General features: G+C 42.4%; 1 protein-coding gene and 1 long non-coding RNA gene across 2 annotated transcripts; one reads left to right on the forward strand and one right to left on the reverse strand.

The window, feature by feature from the left end:
* Positions 1-980: 980 nt before the first annotated feature.
* FNTA (farnesyltransferase, CAAX box, subunit alpha) lies at positions 981-13815 on the forward strand. Its single transcript, XM_083481564.1, has 9 exons — positions 981-1295; positions 2425-2510; positions 4468-4582; positions 5226-5330; positions 7073-7199; positions 7405-7553; positions 8212-8274; positions 11006-11177; positions 13072-13815. The coding sequence occupies exons 1-9, from the start codon at positions 1162-1164 to the stop codon at positions 13201-13203; spliced, it is 1083 nt and encodes a 360-aa protein (XP_083337690.1). The 5' UTR covers positions 981-1161; the 3' UTR covers positions 13204-13815.
* On the reverse strand, positions 3024-4459 carry LOC310696298. Its single transcript, XR_014520537.1, has 2 exons — positions 3615-4459; positions 3024-3351 (listed from the first exon to the last, which is right to left on the reverse strand). It is a non-coding gene; the product is annotated as an uncharacterized lncRNA (long non-coding RNA).
* Positions 13816-17038: the final 3223 nt, after the last annotated feature.

A 17038-nucleotide genomic window follows, 5' to 3' on the forward strand; every position in this document is an offset into this window, starting at 1 on the left:
AAAGAAGGCTGATCGCCGAAGAATTGATGCTTTTGAATTATGGTGTTGGGAGGAGACTCTTGAGAGTCCCATGGACTGCAAGAAGATCAAACCTCTCCATTCTGAAGGAAATCAGCCCTGAGTGCTCACTGGAAGGACAGATCATGAAGCTGAGGCTCCAATACTTTGGCCACCTCATGAGAAGAGAAGACTCCCTGGAAAAGACCCTGATGTTGGGAAAGATGGAGGGCACAAGGAGAAGGGGATGACAGAAGGCGAGATGGTTGGACAGTGTTCTCGAAGCTACCAGCATGAGTTTGACCAAACTGTGGGAGGCAGTGGAAGACAGAAGTGCCTGGCGTGCTCTGGTCCATGGGGTCACAAAGAGTCGGACACGACTAAACAACAACAACAAAAAAGCAGGTATTTGCAGTGCATTGAAATAATCACGCTCTTCATCTCCCACCCACAAAATTATTTATTTTCAGGAGGGTGAGCCTGATCCTGTTCCCTTGCAAGACATGTATGTACGGTATGTATATATGTATGTATATATAATGTATATCTAAATCAGTGGTTCTCAACCTTTTTTTGGCCATGCCCCACCTAAGCATCTCTAAAATCCTGATCCCTCACACCGTGACATATAATTATTATTATTCAAAAAGTGATTTCCTATTCACGTGGAGGAAGCCCAAAAGGCCATTAACTGTTAATAACTCCTTCTCAAATTGTCCCCCTTAAAAAAATCAAATTGCCCCCCTGTGGGGCATGTGCCCCACACTGGGAACCACGGATCTAAGTATGCTATTTATCAATATATATTAATAGATATATTAAAGGTACAGAAGAGGAAAAGCCCTACGATGCCTTGCATATGGAAATGAAGGAGTACCCGAAGTGGAACTAAGGAACGCAAAGCTCTTTGGGCATCATGTTCTTCCTGCACTTCCGGTGCGGCGACTTCCGCTTTCCTATCTCTATGGCAAAAGCCTTGTTCCCGTTGGCGGAGAGAGAAAGGAGGGCGCTGTGAATCTCTCCCGTTCCTTCCCGTGCGGCTCTTTCGTGGTGGAGGCACTCTAGGCCCAGCAGCTGCGCCTCTATGGCTCGGGGCGGCGCTTGTTCCTCATAGGGAAGCCTCCGCCGCTTCCTCTCTTCCGGGGTGGGCGGGAGGCGGCTGTGATGATGGCGGACGGGGAAGGCGGCTTAGACCCCGAGCCCTGCGCTCCTCACCTGGAGGCGGAAGGCGAGGCCGCTGGGGACAGCGAGCTGGACTCCGGGCTGCCCCTAGACGCCGACGGCTACGTCCTGTACAGGTATGTGCGAATGTCGTGTTTTATATACATAGATATATGGGGCTTACTTATGAGTAGACGTGCAAAGGAGTGCGCTCCAAAACTTAATTAATATATGTAGAGAGAGAGAGAGTTTTGGAGCGCAGTCCTTTGCACGTCTACTCATAAGTAAGCCCCATGAAGTCCAATGGCATCGACCCCTAGGTAAGCGTGTTTAGGATTGTAACCTCGGGATGCCTCTTTTGTTGTTGTTGTTGAGTCGTTTAGTCGTGTCCGACTCTTCGTGACCCCCTGGACCAGAGCACGCCAGGCACTCCTGTCTTCCACTGCCTCCCGCAGTTTGGTCAGACTCATATTTGTAGCTTCGAGAACACTGTCCAACCATCTCATCCTCTGTCGTCCCCTTCTTCTTTCCCAACATCAGGGTCTTTTCCAGGGAGTCTTCTGTTCTCATGAGGTGGCCAAAGTATTGGAGTCTTAGCTTCAGGATCTGTCCTTCCAGTGAGCACCCAGGGCTGATTTCCTTAAGAATGGAGAGGTTTGATCTCCTTGCAGTCCATGGGACTTTCAAGAGTCTCCTTCAGCACCATAATTCAAAAGCATCAATTCTTCGGTGATCAGCCTTCTTTATGGTCCAGCTCTCACTTCCATACATTACTAGATGCCTCTTTTATGAAAGCCCCAAGCCCCAAACCTGCTGTTTGGTTTATTGCTAGGTGTGTGTGTCTTTTGAGTTTGGGTGGGGTTTTTTTTTAGCAAGTTGGGGTGTAAATGTCCAGATAAATGAATGAAACACATTCCCCTAAGCAAGGCTTGGGTTTTTAAAACGAAGGATGCCCAGGTCTGTTTGGAAATAGCCTCGTCCACTTTCCTGGGTTTCCTTATTCCCGGAGAGGGGCTGATCGCTGTGCTTAGCATAGATGGAGAGACACTCTGAATTACTTTTATAATGTCATGAAACATGTGGTTGGAAATAGGGAAATTGTGGATGGGGTTCAGGGCAGTGGGGAAATTGCCAGAAAGGAATCATGCAGTGCTGCCCATATGTGCGAACCAACCTTGGTCTTTAGGCAGTGGCTCTGAACTATATATGTCCTAGTATTTCATACTTTACCCCGGTTGTCAAATTATGATTTTATTTTTTTTACAGGGATAGGAAGGAATGGGCTGATGTTGAGCCAGTACCTCAAGATGATGGGCCAAATCCAGTAGTCCAGATCATATATAGTGAAAAGTGTAAGTTTCAAGTTCTTCGGTTAAAAAATAAAAAAGGGAAGCCCACCTAAACTAGAAGTGTGGCCATAGAAAGGTGATTCATTCTTCATTACTATTGTCTTTATGGGAATTCAGAAGTAGAACTGACAGAGTAAGGCAATTAGGATGATTCATGTGTGAGAATCAATTAGGATGATTCAATGTGTGAGATTACTGCACTTGCTACTAGCACTTAGGTGGGGCTAAAGATTGTTTACAACCCCACCCACATATTAGAAAGCTATCATTAAAGCTTCATGTATAGGAGAAGCTGGGATACACATTTAAGCCTTATTTGATGCTTGATTGCCCTCGGTTTCTTCAGAAGAAAATACCATCAATAAAGAGGTGTCAGAGTTGTTTTTAGTAGATAATCTAGATGCACCTAAAACAGTAGCTTTAATGCTAGTTAATGCTGCTGTTTCAGCAAGAAAAAGCAAGCTACATTAGGTACTTCTCTGTTTGATACACAAACATATCAAAAGGGCATTTACATTTTAGGTGCATTTTCCAGATTACTGTACCTTCAGTGGGTGGGGGTGGGTTTAAAACAATATTTCTGTAAGCTGCTTAGAGGTTTTCTTACAATCAAGCAGTATATAAGTTTTGTTAAGTAAGTAAATAAAACACAATAAGCCAAAAAAAGAGAGAGGACAGGTTCCCTTTCTCCTCTGAGCCTTCAGTCCAAGTGTCAATAGTGGGAGTGACAAAGCAGGAGGAGGGGATTCAAAGTTAACGCACGACAAACGTTAACAAGTTAACTTCAGCTGAAAATGATAATTAAAGGTTAAAGCCATTTTGAAGAAGGATTTAAAGGAAGAGGCTGGGAGGTTGAAGGAACAACCTGCATGTATAGGCTGATGTGGTTGGATTCCTGGGGAAGGAGGGAGAGGGTGCCTGGAGGATATATATACTGCATGAAATTTCTCATTTCTTTGGACTTGCTGTGGACTTACCACGCAAGTGCCTTCTGCTATCCAGAGAGCAGAATAAACTCTTTCTTGGAATCAACCTCGGTGTCATTTTACTTCCTTCCTCCCTCCCGGGAGCAACGCAGACCCACTTGGTGAACTCCAGTAAGGCTACAAGGTGACGAAAGAGAGAGAGACTCAAACTGTGTTGGTTTTCTGAGAAAGAGTTCCAGGCATAAGGGTGAACTGGCAGAGTTGATGAAGAAAGCAATGTGGACTGTGTAGTACTTCCTTTGCTCTTGATCTGGAAGCCGCTGTTAGTGTAGAATGCAGCAGAGCAAGACCCTGTCAGCATATAGCACCTGTGCTGGGAGACCTGTGCTGCTTGCTGGTTTGCTAGCAGGCCAAGTTCAAAGTGTTACTATTATTATAGAAAGCCCTTAACAACAGGACCAGGTTACCTGCAAGATGGCCTTACTCCATATAGACCCACTTGGCTGCTTCGAACTGCGGAACTGGCACTGTTACAGGTGTTGCATCATACTGAAAATGGCTTAGGGTGCCAAGAGTTGGAGAAGGGAAGATCACAGGCAAGGACGTGGCAGGTAATAAGGGCAGGGAGAGGGTGGGGCAAAGCAGTGGAGAGCTCTAAAGGCCACAGGGCATTTATGCTGGATAGGGAGCCAGTCTAGGGAGGCCAGGGTCTGAGCCATCAGGGATGTAAATGGTTTTGGCAGTAGAACTTTGGGAAGAGATGAGAAGATCTTTGTCCTTCGAGGAGGATAAGACAATTGATGGTCATGATGGCTGGTGTACTGCCTCCAGCAATGGCCCTGGTATGCCTCTGAACACCAGTTGCTGGGGAAGACTGTTGTGTGTTCATAGCCAGCTTGAGGGATTCCCATAAACATCTGGTTGGCCACTGTGAGAACAGGATTGTGGACTAGATGGGTATTTTGGCTTCTTCTGACCCAGAAGGAAGGCTAGAGAGTGATTTGACATAAAGCGATTTCTCTCTCTCTCTCTAGTTAAAGATGTATATGATTACTTCCGGGCTGTTCTGCAATGTGATGAAAGGAGCGAAAGAGCTTTCAGCTTAACGGGGGATGCCATTGATCTTAATGCTGCGAACTACACTGTGTGGTATGTAGTGATGATGAATCTGTCATTTATTGTTAGTTGGGAATTGCTGAGTATACATGAAGAAAACCACAAGTTGAGTCTGAATTTCTTTTATTTTTGTGTGGAATCTGTAATATTTAAGTAATTTTTATCTGAATAGCTTGATTAAAATGCATTTTTAACTAAGCACAAGAAACTAGTAGTGAAACTGTGCTAAAATGCTACTTTCCCAGGCCTTGTTGCAAAATAAGTGAGTAGACATTTTCCTTGCAGAAAATTATTGCTCATGTGAGACTTGTATACCATGAGACACGACTGCCATTAATGCATGGCATTGTAACCTTGAGGTTGAGGTTGGATTACTGTCATGAGCTCTAAGTTTGGCTGTCTTCTTTTAAAAAAAAAATGTCCAGAAACTGCAGGTGATCCAAAATGAAATGGCTAGACTCTCTTCTGGAAGAAGCTGGGGGAGAACCATGCAATATCTGTTCTTCAACAGCCAATGATTGCTGGCCTTGATGAAAAGTGCTGGTGTTCACTTTTAAATCTGAATGGCTGCACCAAGGCCACCTGAAGGAGCAGGTCCTACTGAGTATTCTTCATTGGGTCTCGCATTTTGCTGAAGAATATTTTTCTTGTCTGATGATTTTTTTTTCTTCTGTAGGCATTTCCGCAGGGTTCTTCTGCAGTCCCTGAACAAAGATCTACACGAGGAACTCAATTATATCACAGCTATCATTGAAGATCAGCCAAAGAATTATCAAGTCTGGTAATGTCTGGCTCCTTTTTGATAAGGAAAGTTATTTCCCTTGAAAGGAAATGCCCACTTGCGTGGACTTGCCTGTCTTTTCTAAATTATAAGTGCAGAATGCTTACGTGGAGACCATTGTACATGGCAAGAATGTTTAAGATGAGGAAGGTTTTGTTTATATGATGACACGACATACATAATACGTTTTGCAGAAATGCCAGTATTGTAAATGCTTATAGAAAAACGAAAAGAAAGTAGGAGTGTTTGCAAACATGCACAAACAGCAACAGAAAGAAAGGGGGGGTACCCAAAGCAACATTTCATTGGCCATTTTCTGTATATAACCTGAGAAGAATTACAGTTGTATATGTTAATATATTATGAGGTATGTTAATATATTATAAGGTGAAATGCAGCAAACCAAAAGGATTTCAGGGGGGGACATGCAAACACTCACAATCATATAAAATTCAAAATTCTTTATAAACATTCTTAATGAAAAACAACAATAATTTGACGTCCACATAAATGCTTTGAGAAGGTGAGCAAAATGTCCTTATAAGCCAAGCTACTAGGTCCATCAATAATTACTAGTCTATGAAAATGGTCAAAAACCTACTTACTAGTTCTTCATAGCATAACAAATAACATTACCTTTGTAAACTTCCCTGTCTGATCACCTTTGTGCAGTTTGTGCTCGCCATAGATAACTAGGCTGATGGCTGTTTTCATGGCTGCCTTTGTCCCTCTTTATTTGTTCTTGGTTTGAATATGGCAGGCTGGCAGATGCTTTTTGACTGTGTTGTCGGTCTGTTTCCTTTCCCACCCCAGGCTCAGTTTAACACAACAGCCTGCATTTCTTTTTCCTCATTTGCTAACGGTCCAACAATAGCTCAAACCCAGAAGGGCAGCCTAAGCCCAATGAGGCTTCTTTAGTCCAGCAGTAGAACTAGTAGCTTACACTGTTGCAGCTGCAGCATCTTCTGGCACTTGACAAAGCAGGGCAGTGCCAAGTGGCTCTTGTAAAGTGCCTGAAAATCCTTTTGCTAGCAGGAAAGCTGTGAGCAAGAGTCTGTTGGTTTTCCTGAGATGCCATGCTAAGACTGCATGCATTGGGGTGTTGCATCTGTGGGTGGGACTCTGTGCCCCATCTGATTAATGGCTATTAATACTTTGCACAGAAGACGTGGCAAATTCAGACACGTACATCACTTGCATGCTGGCTGTGGCATCAAATGATGAAATTGTACATATGAATGATGAAATTGTACAATTGCACAGAATAAACATTGCACGGCTGAAGCCAAAGCTTTTTCTTCAAGTCATCTTGGTGTGAGACTGATTTTCATACTGATGCCGAGCTGGTTTCTCGACAGATGAAATTGTACATATGAATAAGCTAAGTGGATTAATCGCTGCAAGGACAGCTTTCTTTCTGCCTCGTATAAACTCAACACAATGCTCGTCAGTAGGTGCAACTTGCACTTTCAGCGGGAGAGTTGCCAAGCGGTGTGATAGAATATTGCAGCCTTTAATGAGCTGTCTCGCACTACAAGATCAGAAACAACCAAATATGACGATGTGCCACTCATTCAATTACCATTCCATTGAACATTTTTGTTTTCGAGTGCAAATGCCCATTATCCATCACTCTTGGCAGGATTGCATTTCAATAAAAAAACAACTAAACAGTAAACAGGCACTGAAGGGATGCTGGGTTTTTTAAGTTTTGTTTAAATAAGGATTTCTTCATGTTTTAGGCACCACAGACGAGTGTTGGTGGAGTGGCTGAAGGATCCATCCCAGGAACTAGAATTTATAGCAGACATTCTTAACCAGGATGCCAAGAACTACCATGCATGGCAACACAGGCAGTGGGTCATTCAGGTATTTTGATGTTGCTCTTAGTAGCAAAATGCCCACTGAGATTTGGGGTGGGGACCTTGTACATTGCAAGGAGCCCTGTGGAATGCCACTGGGAGTGAAATCCCTTCACCGATCACTATGGTGGGTAGAAGGCAGGTTTTGCCCCCTCTATTTCCCAAATGTACTTCCTTCTTCTAGCACTTCTCCTTTATTGTTGTGCTTTTAGGAATTTAAACTGTGGGATGATGAACTAGAGTATGTGGAACAGCTCCTGAAAGACGATGTCAGAAACAATTCTGTCTGGAACCAAAGATACTTTGTCATTTCAAACACAACTGGTTATAACGACCCTGCTGTTTTAGAGAGAGAAGTCCAGTAAGTAAAATAAATACTCAACTTCATTTGTGGCCATTTACACTTGTCACAGGCAGAAGGATACATCAGAGATGCTTGCTTATATATCCTTGCATGGTTTTTCTTTTGTTTTAGTATATTGGGTTTTACCATTAGATAAGGTAGCCTCTGCCAAGCTGATGCCTCCTGATGTTTCGGACTAGAACTCCCATCAGCCCCAACCAACACAGCAGAGTTTTAGAGTTGTAGTCCTCAAACTTTGGAAGGCATCAACTTGGTGAAAGATGATCTAAGGACATCAAAACTCATGCCCTTGGATTATTTTTGCCTTGTGAATAAAAATTTCTATAGTATTATCTTGAGGTATCCCCCACTATTTTCTTTTTAAAAAAAGAATCTGTAGAACATCTTTTCCTTGGTAGGAAATTTGTTTATTGGAGAGAAGACATTTTTAGTTGTGTTCAGCTAAGTCATACTTAGAGTAGACTCACTGAAATTAATGAGCCTGCTAGTCCAGTGGGTTTACTCTGAGTAGGACTGGTGTTGAATACCACCTACTCTATGTTGAATGCCGTTTACTCTCTGCTATTTGGGGGAAAAAATGAGTACGTTGATATGCATAAAATATGACTCCATATTTCCTCTCTTCTTTATCAAATACTCTGCTTTTCTTTTTCAGGTTTACCCTAGAAATGATCAAGATGGTGCCCCATAATGAAAGTGCTTGGAACTATTTGAAAGGGTGAGATAAATTTGTTAGTGGCTTTGGCTATTCTGAAGTGCAGAATATGCTAGCATTTGTTATTATTTTATTTATTACATTTTTATACCACCTTAATCTTCCAATGATCTCAAGGTGGTGTTCATGGTTCTCCTCTTCCCCATTTCATCCTCACAACAATTCTGTGATGTAGGCTAGGCTAAGAGATGGTGACTGGCCCAAGCTCACCCAGTGAGTCCAACACTCTAACCCAGGGGTTAGCAAACTTTTTCAGCAGAGGGCCGGTCCACTGTCCCTCAGACCTTGGGGGTGGACGGCGGACTATATTTTGAAAATAAAAATAAAAATGAATTATATGCCCCACAAATAACCCAGAGATGCATTTTTAAATAAAAGGACACTTTCTACTCATGTAAAAACACGGTGATGGGCCAGATTTAGAAGGTGATTGGGCCGGATCCAGCCTTTGGGCCTTAGTTTGCCTACCCATGCTCTAACCATTATTCCACACTGGCTTGCTGTACTAATAGCAGGCCCAGGGTTCAGCTTCCTGAAAAAATTTGCTTTCATTTTTAAAACAAGTTTCCAGCCTTTCACCGCAGAGGTATTTGTGAATGTACATGGGCATTGCAGCCAATGCAGTTGTGGAATACGATTTCCTACGGTTGGTAAGCTCTTAAGTGCATTTCCTTTGCCGCCATGACTAGCAAAACCAGAAAGAAATTGTGCAAAAGAAGACAGAAAACGTAAATCTATTCAGTTTGCCTACTTGTTATAAGATGCAGAACCTATGCTTTTTTTTTCATTTGTTTTTGATTGCGTAACTTCCATATTTTTAGCACGGTGTACATGGAGCCCTGGATATTTTGTAATTCCAGATATTTTGTAATTCCAGAGGCTGTAAGAAGGAGTTACTCCAAATGATTTTCTGCTCCCAGTTTTGGCAAGGGTAGGAAACTGTAACACAAGTAGAGGATGACTGAGTTGCAAAACAGCGTGGAGTGCAGACACCGAATGGCTTGCAGAAGGGCTGTGTCCTCCATGCAGGTTTGATAGGGGGGTGGAAGTTCTCCAAGTGCTTCAGGTGCTGTTGCAGGGGCAGAGTGATATAGATCAGCTTCGGGTACCAGAAAAAGACTGTCACTACCCAGTTCTGGAGGCTTTGCGTCTAAGATCAGAAAAGAAAATGTCAGGTGTTACATGGCCTTAAGAGTCACATTGTAGAGGAAGCACATACCGGTGAGGATGTGGTTGTCTTCAGGGTTGTGTTTTTTTGTTTTTTTTTAAAATTAAAATCGTATAATTTTTTGAGCTGCTCCTAGTATTCAGGGATAGAAGTTGTGAAGAACTGTTGTTGTTGTTGCATATTCTGTACATGGTGGGTGGATGTCTTACATAATGTAAATGGCTTACATAAACATATTTATATTGATGTAAGCCATTTTATTGCATAGAGCAAAGTGGTTTGCAGTCAGCAACAATCTTCTTCTTTTTTTAAGGCTACAAAAAATAGAACGAGACCAGGAACCACAGGTCCAAAAGAGCCTATAGCCTTGTTTTGTTTTTAAAAATATTTTTTATTACATATTTTCTTGGTTTACAAAAGTACGTGCAATGTCTCTTTTTTCAGGTTGTAAAGTCTTTTCTGCAGATCAGTTTTGAGACAGATTTGTTTTGAGACAGTCTAAGGTGTTGTGTACAGTCTAAGGTTGGGGAAGAAGAGAGGGAGGAGAGGAGGGGTGGGGTGGCGAAACTTATATTCTATTATATAGTGTAGGTGTGGGGTTTTGTGTCAGCATCAACTGAGCAGGTTCTCCTTCTGCCTTGATGAATTAAAGTTGTACCTGGTGCCCAGATGACATCTGGGAGGATGCCAGTCGGATTGCACACGCCATGGAGTTCCAGATGTTGTTGGACTCCAGGTCTCCCAACCCCAGCCAGTATAACCTGTGGTCTGAGATGATGGAAGGTAGGGTCCAGCAATGTCTGTGGAGCCACAGGTTCTCCAGCCATAGTGCAGACTTTAGTGCTGAGCAAATTGCCGAATCCTGATTGGTCTGTTGAGGTGCTTTCCTGGGCCTTGTTTCGTTTTCCAGGACTTTATCAGCTGTGCACGTTCCCTCTGGCACTTAGCTCATTGCCATATTTCAGGGGCAGGGGGATCTTGCCGCTTGTCCTCTGAATAAAGGTAAAGGGACCCGTGACCATTAGGTCCAGTCGTGGCTGACTCTGGGGTTGCGGCGCTCATCTCGCTTTACTGGCCAAGGGAGCCGGCGTACAGCTTCTGGGTCATGTGGCCAGCATGACTAAGCCGCTTCTGGAGAACCAGAGCAGCACATGGAAACGCCATTTACCTTCCCACTGGAGCGGTACCTATTTATCTACTTGCACTTTGACGTGCTTTCGAACTACTAGGTTGGCAGGAGCAGGGACCGAACAACAGGAGCTCACCCCGTCGTGGGGATTCGAACCGCCGACCTTCTGATTGACAAGTCCTAGGCTCTGTGGTTTAACCCACAGCGCCACCCGCGTCCCTCTGAATACCTGGCACTGATTCATGATACTAGTTGAGATGGGTTGTAGGTTAATGATACCTGACACTATTTGTAGTTGCTTGCTTGCTTATCATTTTATATAGGCCATAGGAGATTTCCACGTTCTGTAGGAAGCGTCAGATTGGTAAATGCACAGCAAATGGTGTGGTGACCGCATGCAAATGAAGTGTGGCATTCACAGCTGCATTTTATTTCAGGATCCTGCAGGACCGTGGCCTTTCGAAACATCCAAACCTCTTAGGACAGCTACTGGAATTGCAGCCAAGTCATAGTTCCCCCTACCTGATTGCCTTTTTGGTGGACATATATGAAGATATGCTGGAAAACGAGTGTGAAAACAAGGAAGAAACTCTCAGCAAAGCATTAGAGGTTAGTTTTTAAAAGTTGTTCAGCCTCTGTGTTACCCTTTTAATAGACTAGTTGCAATAAGCAGATGGGGAACTCAATCTTTTCTCCAGTCTTCTGTAGAATTTAATCTCACCTGTGGATAAATAGTCTGTCAGTTTGAATGTGGTAGCACCAACTTTTGGTACTGCAAACAAATTTAGTGAAAGGATAGTGATTTTTAAATTGACATAATTGCAGAATGTTATCCATTTTTGCAGAATTGAAAATTGTACAGAAGTGGCACAGACCACTTCTCTGCCATGCACTGCAGTCTGGAAGTTATAATTCTGAGGAAAATACTTGTTTAAGATGCAGTATTAATATGCTGTATAACTGCTGTCACAATTACTTTTATGCGTGCTGATTATCAGATTGCTATTTAATGCCAGCTACAAAGGAAATGTAAAAATTAAAGGGGTTTCACTTTTTATGTAACCATTTTGCCTCTTTCCATATATGCTGTTCTGTACAGCAGCTGACTCCCATTTCATCCCTAAATTATGCGCTCAGAACTTCTGACTTATTGTTAAGGGCTTTCAGCCAGCTGCTACCAGTCAACACATGAGGGACAGGATTTGCCTTTCTGTCTAGATTCAGTACTTTTTATTATTATTATTTTGGTTAGAAAGAACCGTGGGTTTTTTTTAAAAAAAGGCTTGGTTATAACCTGTGGTACATTAAGAAATGCAGTCTTCGGTTGACAAAAAAACTAGACTGGAAGGGTTGGAAAGCTGTATTTTAGTGTCCATTAAGAGAATTAGGCTTGTATTTTATCCTGCCATGTAGGAGAGAGAGAGAACTTTGTGTATTTCATTTGCTTTGCCAAATCTTAAAAGCCAGGCTGAGCTACCAGATTATCTGGATAGAGTATTTTGCTTTGAGAAAAGGAAAGTCTTTTTTTACATGCTGATAAAGCCCTCTACCAACTTCCTTTGCACTCCAAAAGATGCCTTTTAATTATTATACTATTATTACCATATTGTATAAACAGTGAAAGGACAAATCCATACCCAGTGGTGCTTACACTTTAGAAATAGAGAAAAGGGAAGCAACAGAAGGTTAGGAAAACTGAAACTGGTAGGGGAATACAGTAATGTGAATGAATACTCCAGTTGTACATTATTCCACTTCATTGTTGGTGTGTATGGGGCTTGGGGGAAATGCTCCTCGGCTAAATTTCTGTTCTTTGCTGTACCTTAAGATTTATTTATTTCTGCTAGAAAAGAATTCTAAATCAGTTAGCGTGGAGTGGGTTGGAAATTGGAAGATTGTTGGGTATTTATTACTGGAGAATCAATAGTGAATTCAATTACTTGTCTCTCTTGAATATTTCAAAATAAATATCACTGGTGAATACCACACATAACTTTCAGGCTTTCTAAGGGCACTGATGAGTATTCCCCAGGAAAACAACACCAGAGGATTCCATCCTTTTTGGGTCAAAAAATATTATAGAAACTTTTAGAAATAAAATCATTGGCTTAAAAACAATCCCTGTAGAATTAGTCTCGATAAATCTTGGTTAGGTTAGGATTCCACTGCTGAAAAATAGAAAATAGTTCTGGCAGGGGCTGATGGGAGTTGGAGTCCAAAACATCTGGAGGGTTACCAGGTTGTGGCACGCTGGGCAAGATTAAACCCATAGTTTGACTTGGCAGAATGTGGCTTCAGATCCATGCACCTGCTAACCCAGCAGAGTTCTTCCAGTTCCACTATCCAGTGTTGTCTTCTGGTCTGTTGCAGGTTTCCAGAGCAGGGAACTGCCTTTCTGCTTATATTGGCAAAACACCATGAGCCTTTGGGGTGCTATATAATAAACAAAATGGCGGGTATAAACCATGCAAACTGTTCAAACTTGTAATTCTCCTTTCTGTAGCTATGTGAAATCCTGGCTAAAGAAAAAGACATAATCCGGAAGGAATACTGGAGATACATTGGACGGTCCCTTAAGAGCAAACACAGCCCAAGTGAGGAGCAGAATGTGCCAACTTACGATGATCCGCAGTAACTCCATGTTAAAGCAGGAAAGAATATGACATTCGGCTCTGGGTGAACTACAAGAACTTTAAGAGTGGAGATAGCTAGGCAGGCAATTAAACAGAGTGATCTTCTCCACCCCTTCCCAAAATATGTTGCAACTCTACATTACTACAGAGGTATTGCTTCTAATCCCACCAGGAGTGTAAGGCACTCTCCATAACATACTGACCCCTGGTTACTGCTGCTGTACAGATTAACTGTGGGGGTGGTCCAAAGCACTGTGCATTTTAAAAAACACTTAGCAATTACTTGAATTGTACCAAATAAAGGAATTGTTTTCTTCATTTTATGTGAATAATGCTGTACTAGTGATTTTAATGCCCTAAATTGGTTCCCAGTCTTGGCCTCCACAGAGTGGCCGCTGTTCTCATAAAGCAAGCGCATGTAAGATTCTGCAAGTATTTGAGTTGGATTGCAGAGTCCTCGTTTACAGTGGATTTATGGAGTAACTTAATTTCAGTTACTTGAAAGGAATGAAGTTGTATATCTGAGCAGCTATGCAACACTGACGTGTGTTTTCATTATATCCAACTAATGCCATCAATAATTTGTATTAAAAGATATAGAACTTGTACAAGGACTTGATGTGTGCTTTGAGATTTGGATTTTCTTTAAAAAGAAAGAAAGAAATGGTGTCCCATACAAAGTGGGAATGGCGATGCTGTTGTGAACTCACTGCTAGTTTTGCAGTGCAGGGGAAATGCCTGATTTTGCCACCTCGGCAGCCAACCTTCCAACAAACCCACTCTATATAGTACAGTACAGTCAAACCTCAGCTCCTGAATGGCTCCATTTTCAAACATTTCAGCTCCCAAACGCTGAAAACCTTTGAACGTTTTTCAGAAGCCAAACATCTGACGCGGCTTCCGCTTGAGTGCAGGAAGCTCTAGCAACCAATCGGAAGCTGCTCCTTGGTTGTCTAACATTTCGGAAGCCGAACGGGCTTCCGGAACGGATTACGTTTGACAACTGTACACGGTAAAGACCTGAGCCATTGTTTACAAAGCCTGTGTATTCTCTTAAATAATCAGGTCACAATTTTTTAAAAAAATGCCTTAGGCAAGTCAATATCTTTTAGCCTCAATATTCCATTTGCAATATGGAGATATTACTGATTTAATTTGCAGAGTTCTAAACATCATGACGTGACACTAAAGAATGATAAAAATGCCAAATATTAGTATTCTTTTCCCTAGAGTGCTTCTATTCATTACAGACAATATAGTTATTTTCATTGTAGGAAGCTATTGTTATTTCTTACATTTATATACCACTTCATCTGAGGATCACAGAAGCTAAACCAAGAACAATTCTGGATTATTCCACCTCAAACCCAATATGAGTTTGCAAACCGTGATTCTCTTCTCTTTCTGGGGCAAAATCAACATTTTCTTTTGCGGGGACTATCTCGAGTGTGCATGGGGCTTCCCCTCCATTTAATCTTTAAAATATCCTAGAGCTGGATATTTCTGTGCAATCTACCTTCCAAACATCCTAACGGAAGCATCTTGCCACTTAAGTTAATGAAACCATGGGGCATAAGAATGTTTCACTCCAGCATGTGGAATTTGAGAGTACTTTCAGCTTCTAATACTCATATATTTTGTCTTCCCAAAGGGCCATGGCAACGGAGCCATAAAGCTGCCCTTCGTAAAAATGGCTAGCCACTTTCCTATATTCTTTCTTTGAGGCCAGGCTGCCACTAGCAAAGATGGCCACTTTTTTGTTGCTTCCAAGAGGACCAGATCAAAAAATGTCCTGAGAGAAGAGTGTCACAATTTGGTTAGGGAAAACTGGGTAGAAAATCACTGGAGGGAAAGAGCAGGCAGTGAAATGCAGGAAAGGAACAACAAGAAGTACTGTGTCATCTTAATGACTCATTATGGCCGAAACAAAATAAAAAAAATCCTTCCAGTAGCACCTTAGAGACCAACTAAGTTTGTTATTCGTATGAGCTTTTGTGTGCATGCATACAGTAGTCCACAAAAGTTTATGCACTGCTATAATAAATTTGTTAGCTCTAAGACACCATAAGTCTTTCTCTGGTTTTTATTGCAAGACACTAACACACAGCTACCCCACTAGAAAAAGAGATAGGCGTTGGAAAGGATACAGGAAATGGGCAATAGGTCTTCAGAGGTGTGAAGAAAAATGAGTGGGGTTGATGAAAAGTTTGGGGTAATTGGGGACAATGAGAATCAAAGCATGGCGCTAAAAATATGGAAATTTAGCCTATTTGAATAATTTATAAATAAATCAAAATATGCCTTGTGCCTCAGCCCTTAAAGGGGCTCCCAAGACGTTCATGACATGGGCAGCCACAGACGCACAGTGACACCAGCAGCCTCCAAGTAGGATGGGGGGAATGGAGGGTGGTGGGTGCCCTCGTGTGCAAAGGTATACCTAGGGATTGGTTAGGTTGGCCCCTACCAAAGGCGCAGGCCCAGGGGGTTGCGAAAATGGTGCCTCTCACTCTGGTTTGGAGTGACTAGGAGCCCGCCCACCCATCCAAGGACTCTGTGGACTGCTTTGCCCCACTGGGTGGCCAACATCTCCTTGCCAAGGGCCCAAGGGAGCCTAAATACGCCTCTGGTAATGTGTCAATATATAAGCTTGTTTTTTAAAAAACATCTACCTATTCATTTTCAGCGGTTGATGTGCGCTATTAAAACAAGTACTGTATCATTGTTGCCTCTCCCCCCCCCACATATTAATCTTACATAAAATCTTTGTTTATGTAGGATTGATATTACCTTAATAGCCTCAGAGTAAGTGTGGTCCCCTCACTGAGCATGGTTAGTGATTAAAGAACAGTGCAACAGTGCCCCAAAACGCAAGCCACCTATCTGTATTGGTGTGCACCTGAAGAGTCAGTAATAAGTTTCAAAGCTGGAGGAAAAACTTGCTGTGCTAAACTTACTGAGAGATGGCATGTCGATCTGCGTTGGCTCTGCAACTGCTTTGTCCTGGAGGTTAAGTGGTACCTTGTGGAGAAAGAACTTGACCAAGTGTTGCTGTTTGTAGACAATGCTCCTGGTCATTCCACTTTGCATATACAGTTGTACCTCGGTTTACGAACTTATTCCGTTCCGGAAGTCTGTTCTTAAACCAAAACCGTTCTTAAACTGAGGCACGCTTTCCCTAATGAGGCCTCCTGCCACCGGTGTCCTTACACTGTTCGGATTCTGTTCTTAGACCGAGGTAAAGTTCGCAAACACTCCTCCCGGTTTTGCGGAGTTCGTAAACTGAATCGTTTGTAAACAGGACTGTTCTTAAACCGCTGTATCACTGTAGTAATGTTGAAGTTGTCTTTCTCTCTCCCCACAATATCACCTCCATCATCGAACCTGATGACCAAGGTTTTATTTGCTGTTTCAAGGCAACTTACATAGGCTTACATCCTCATGGGTCCATAACATTAGGGATGCTGATCCCAGTCTTAACGCGATTGAGTGTTGGAAGTCCTTTAACATTACCAATTGCATCACATATATTAAGCAAGCTATAGATGCAATCAAGCCTGAATCAGTCGATGCATGTTGGCGAAACTTATGGAAAGAATGTGTGAATGATTTTAAGGAATTCCCTACTATTGACAACAAAGTGGAATGAATTGTTCAGATGGCCAGGCAAGGCAGTGGTGATGGCTTCACTGATACCCTTGAGGAGGAAGAAATTAAAGAATTAATTGAGGGACAAAGAGTAACATTGACTAATGAAGTGTTAGAGGAGCTGATAAAATTATGAACAAAAGAAGATGCGGGTGATGAACAGGGTGAGCCAGCAAGTTGGAATCTACATAA

This window comes from Podarcis liolepis (assembly GCF_965112155.1).
Source record: "Podarcis liolepis genome assembly, chromosome: 17".
NCBI lineage: Eukaryota > Metazoa > Chordata > Lepidosauria > Squamata > Lacertidae > Podarcis > Podarcis liolepis.

Excerpts from the sequence above, each read along its gene's own strand:
- FNTA (XM_083481564.1), top strand. The coding sequence starts at position 1,162 with ATGATGGCGGACGGGGAAGGCGGCTTAGACCCCGAGCCCTGCGCTCCT. Across the intron at positions 2,511-4,467 it reads GATCATATATAGTGAAAAGT|TTAAAGATGTATATGATTAC; the intron begins GTAAGTTTCAAG and ends CTCTCTCTCTAG. Across the intron at positions 11,178-13,071 it reads CTCTCAGCAAAGCATTAGAG|CTATGTGAAATCCTGGCTAA; the intron begins GTTAGTTTTTAA and ends TCCTTTCTGTAG.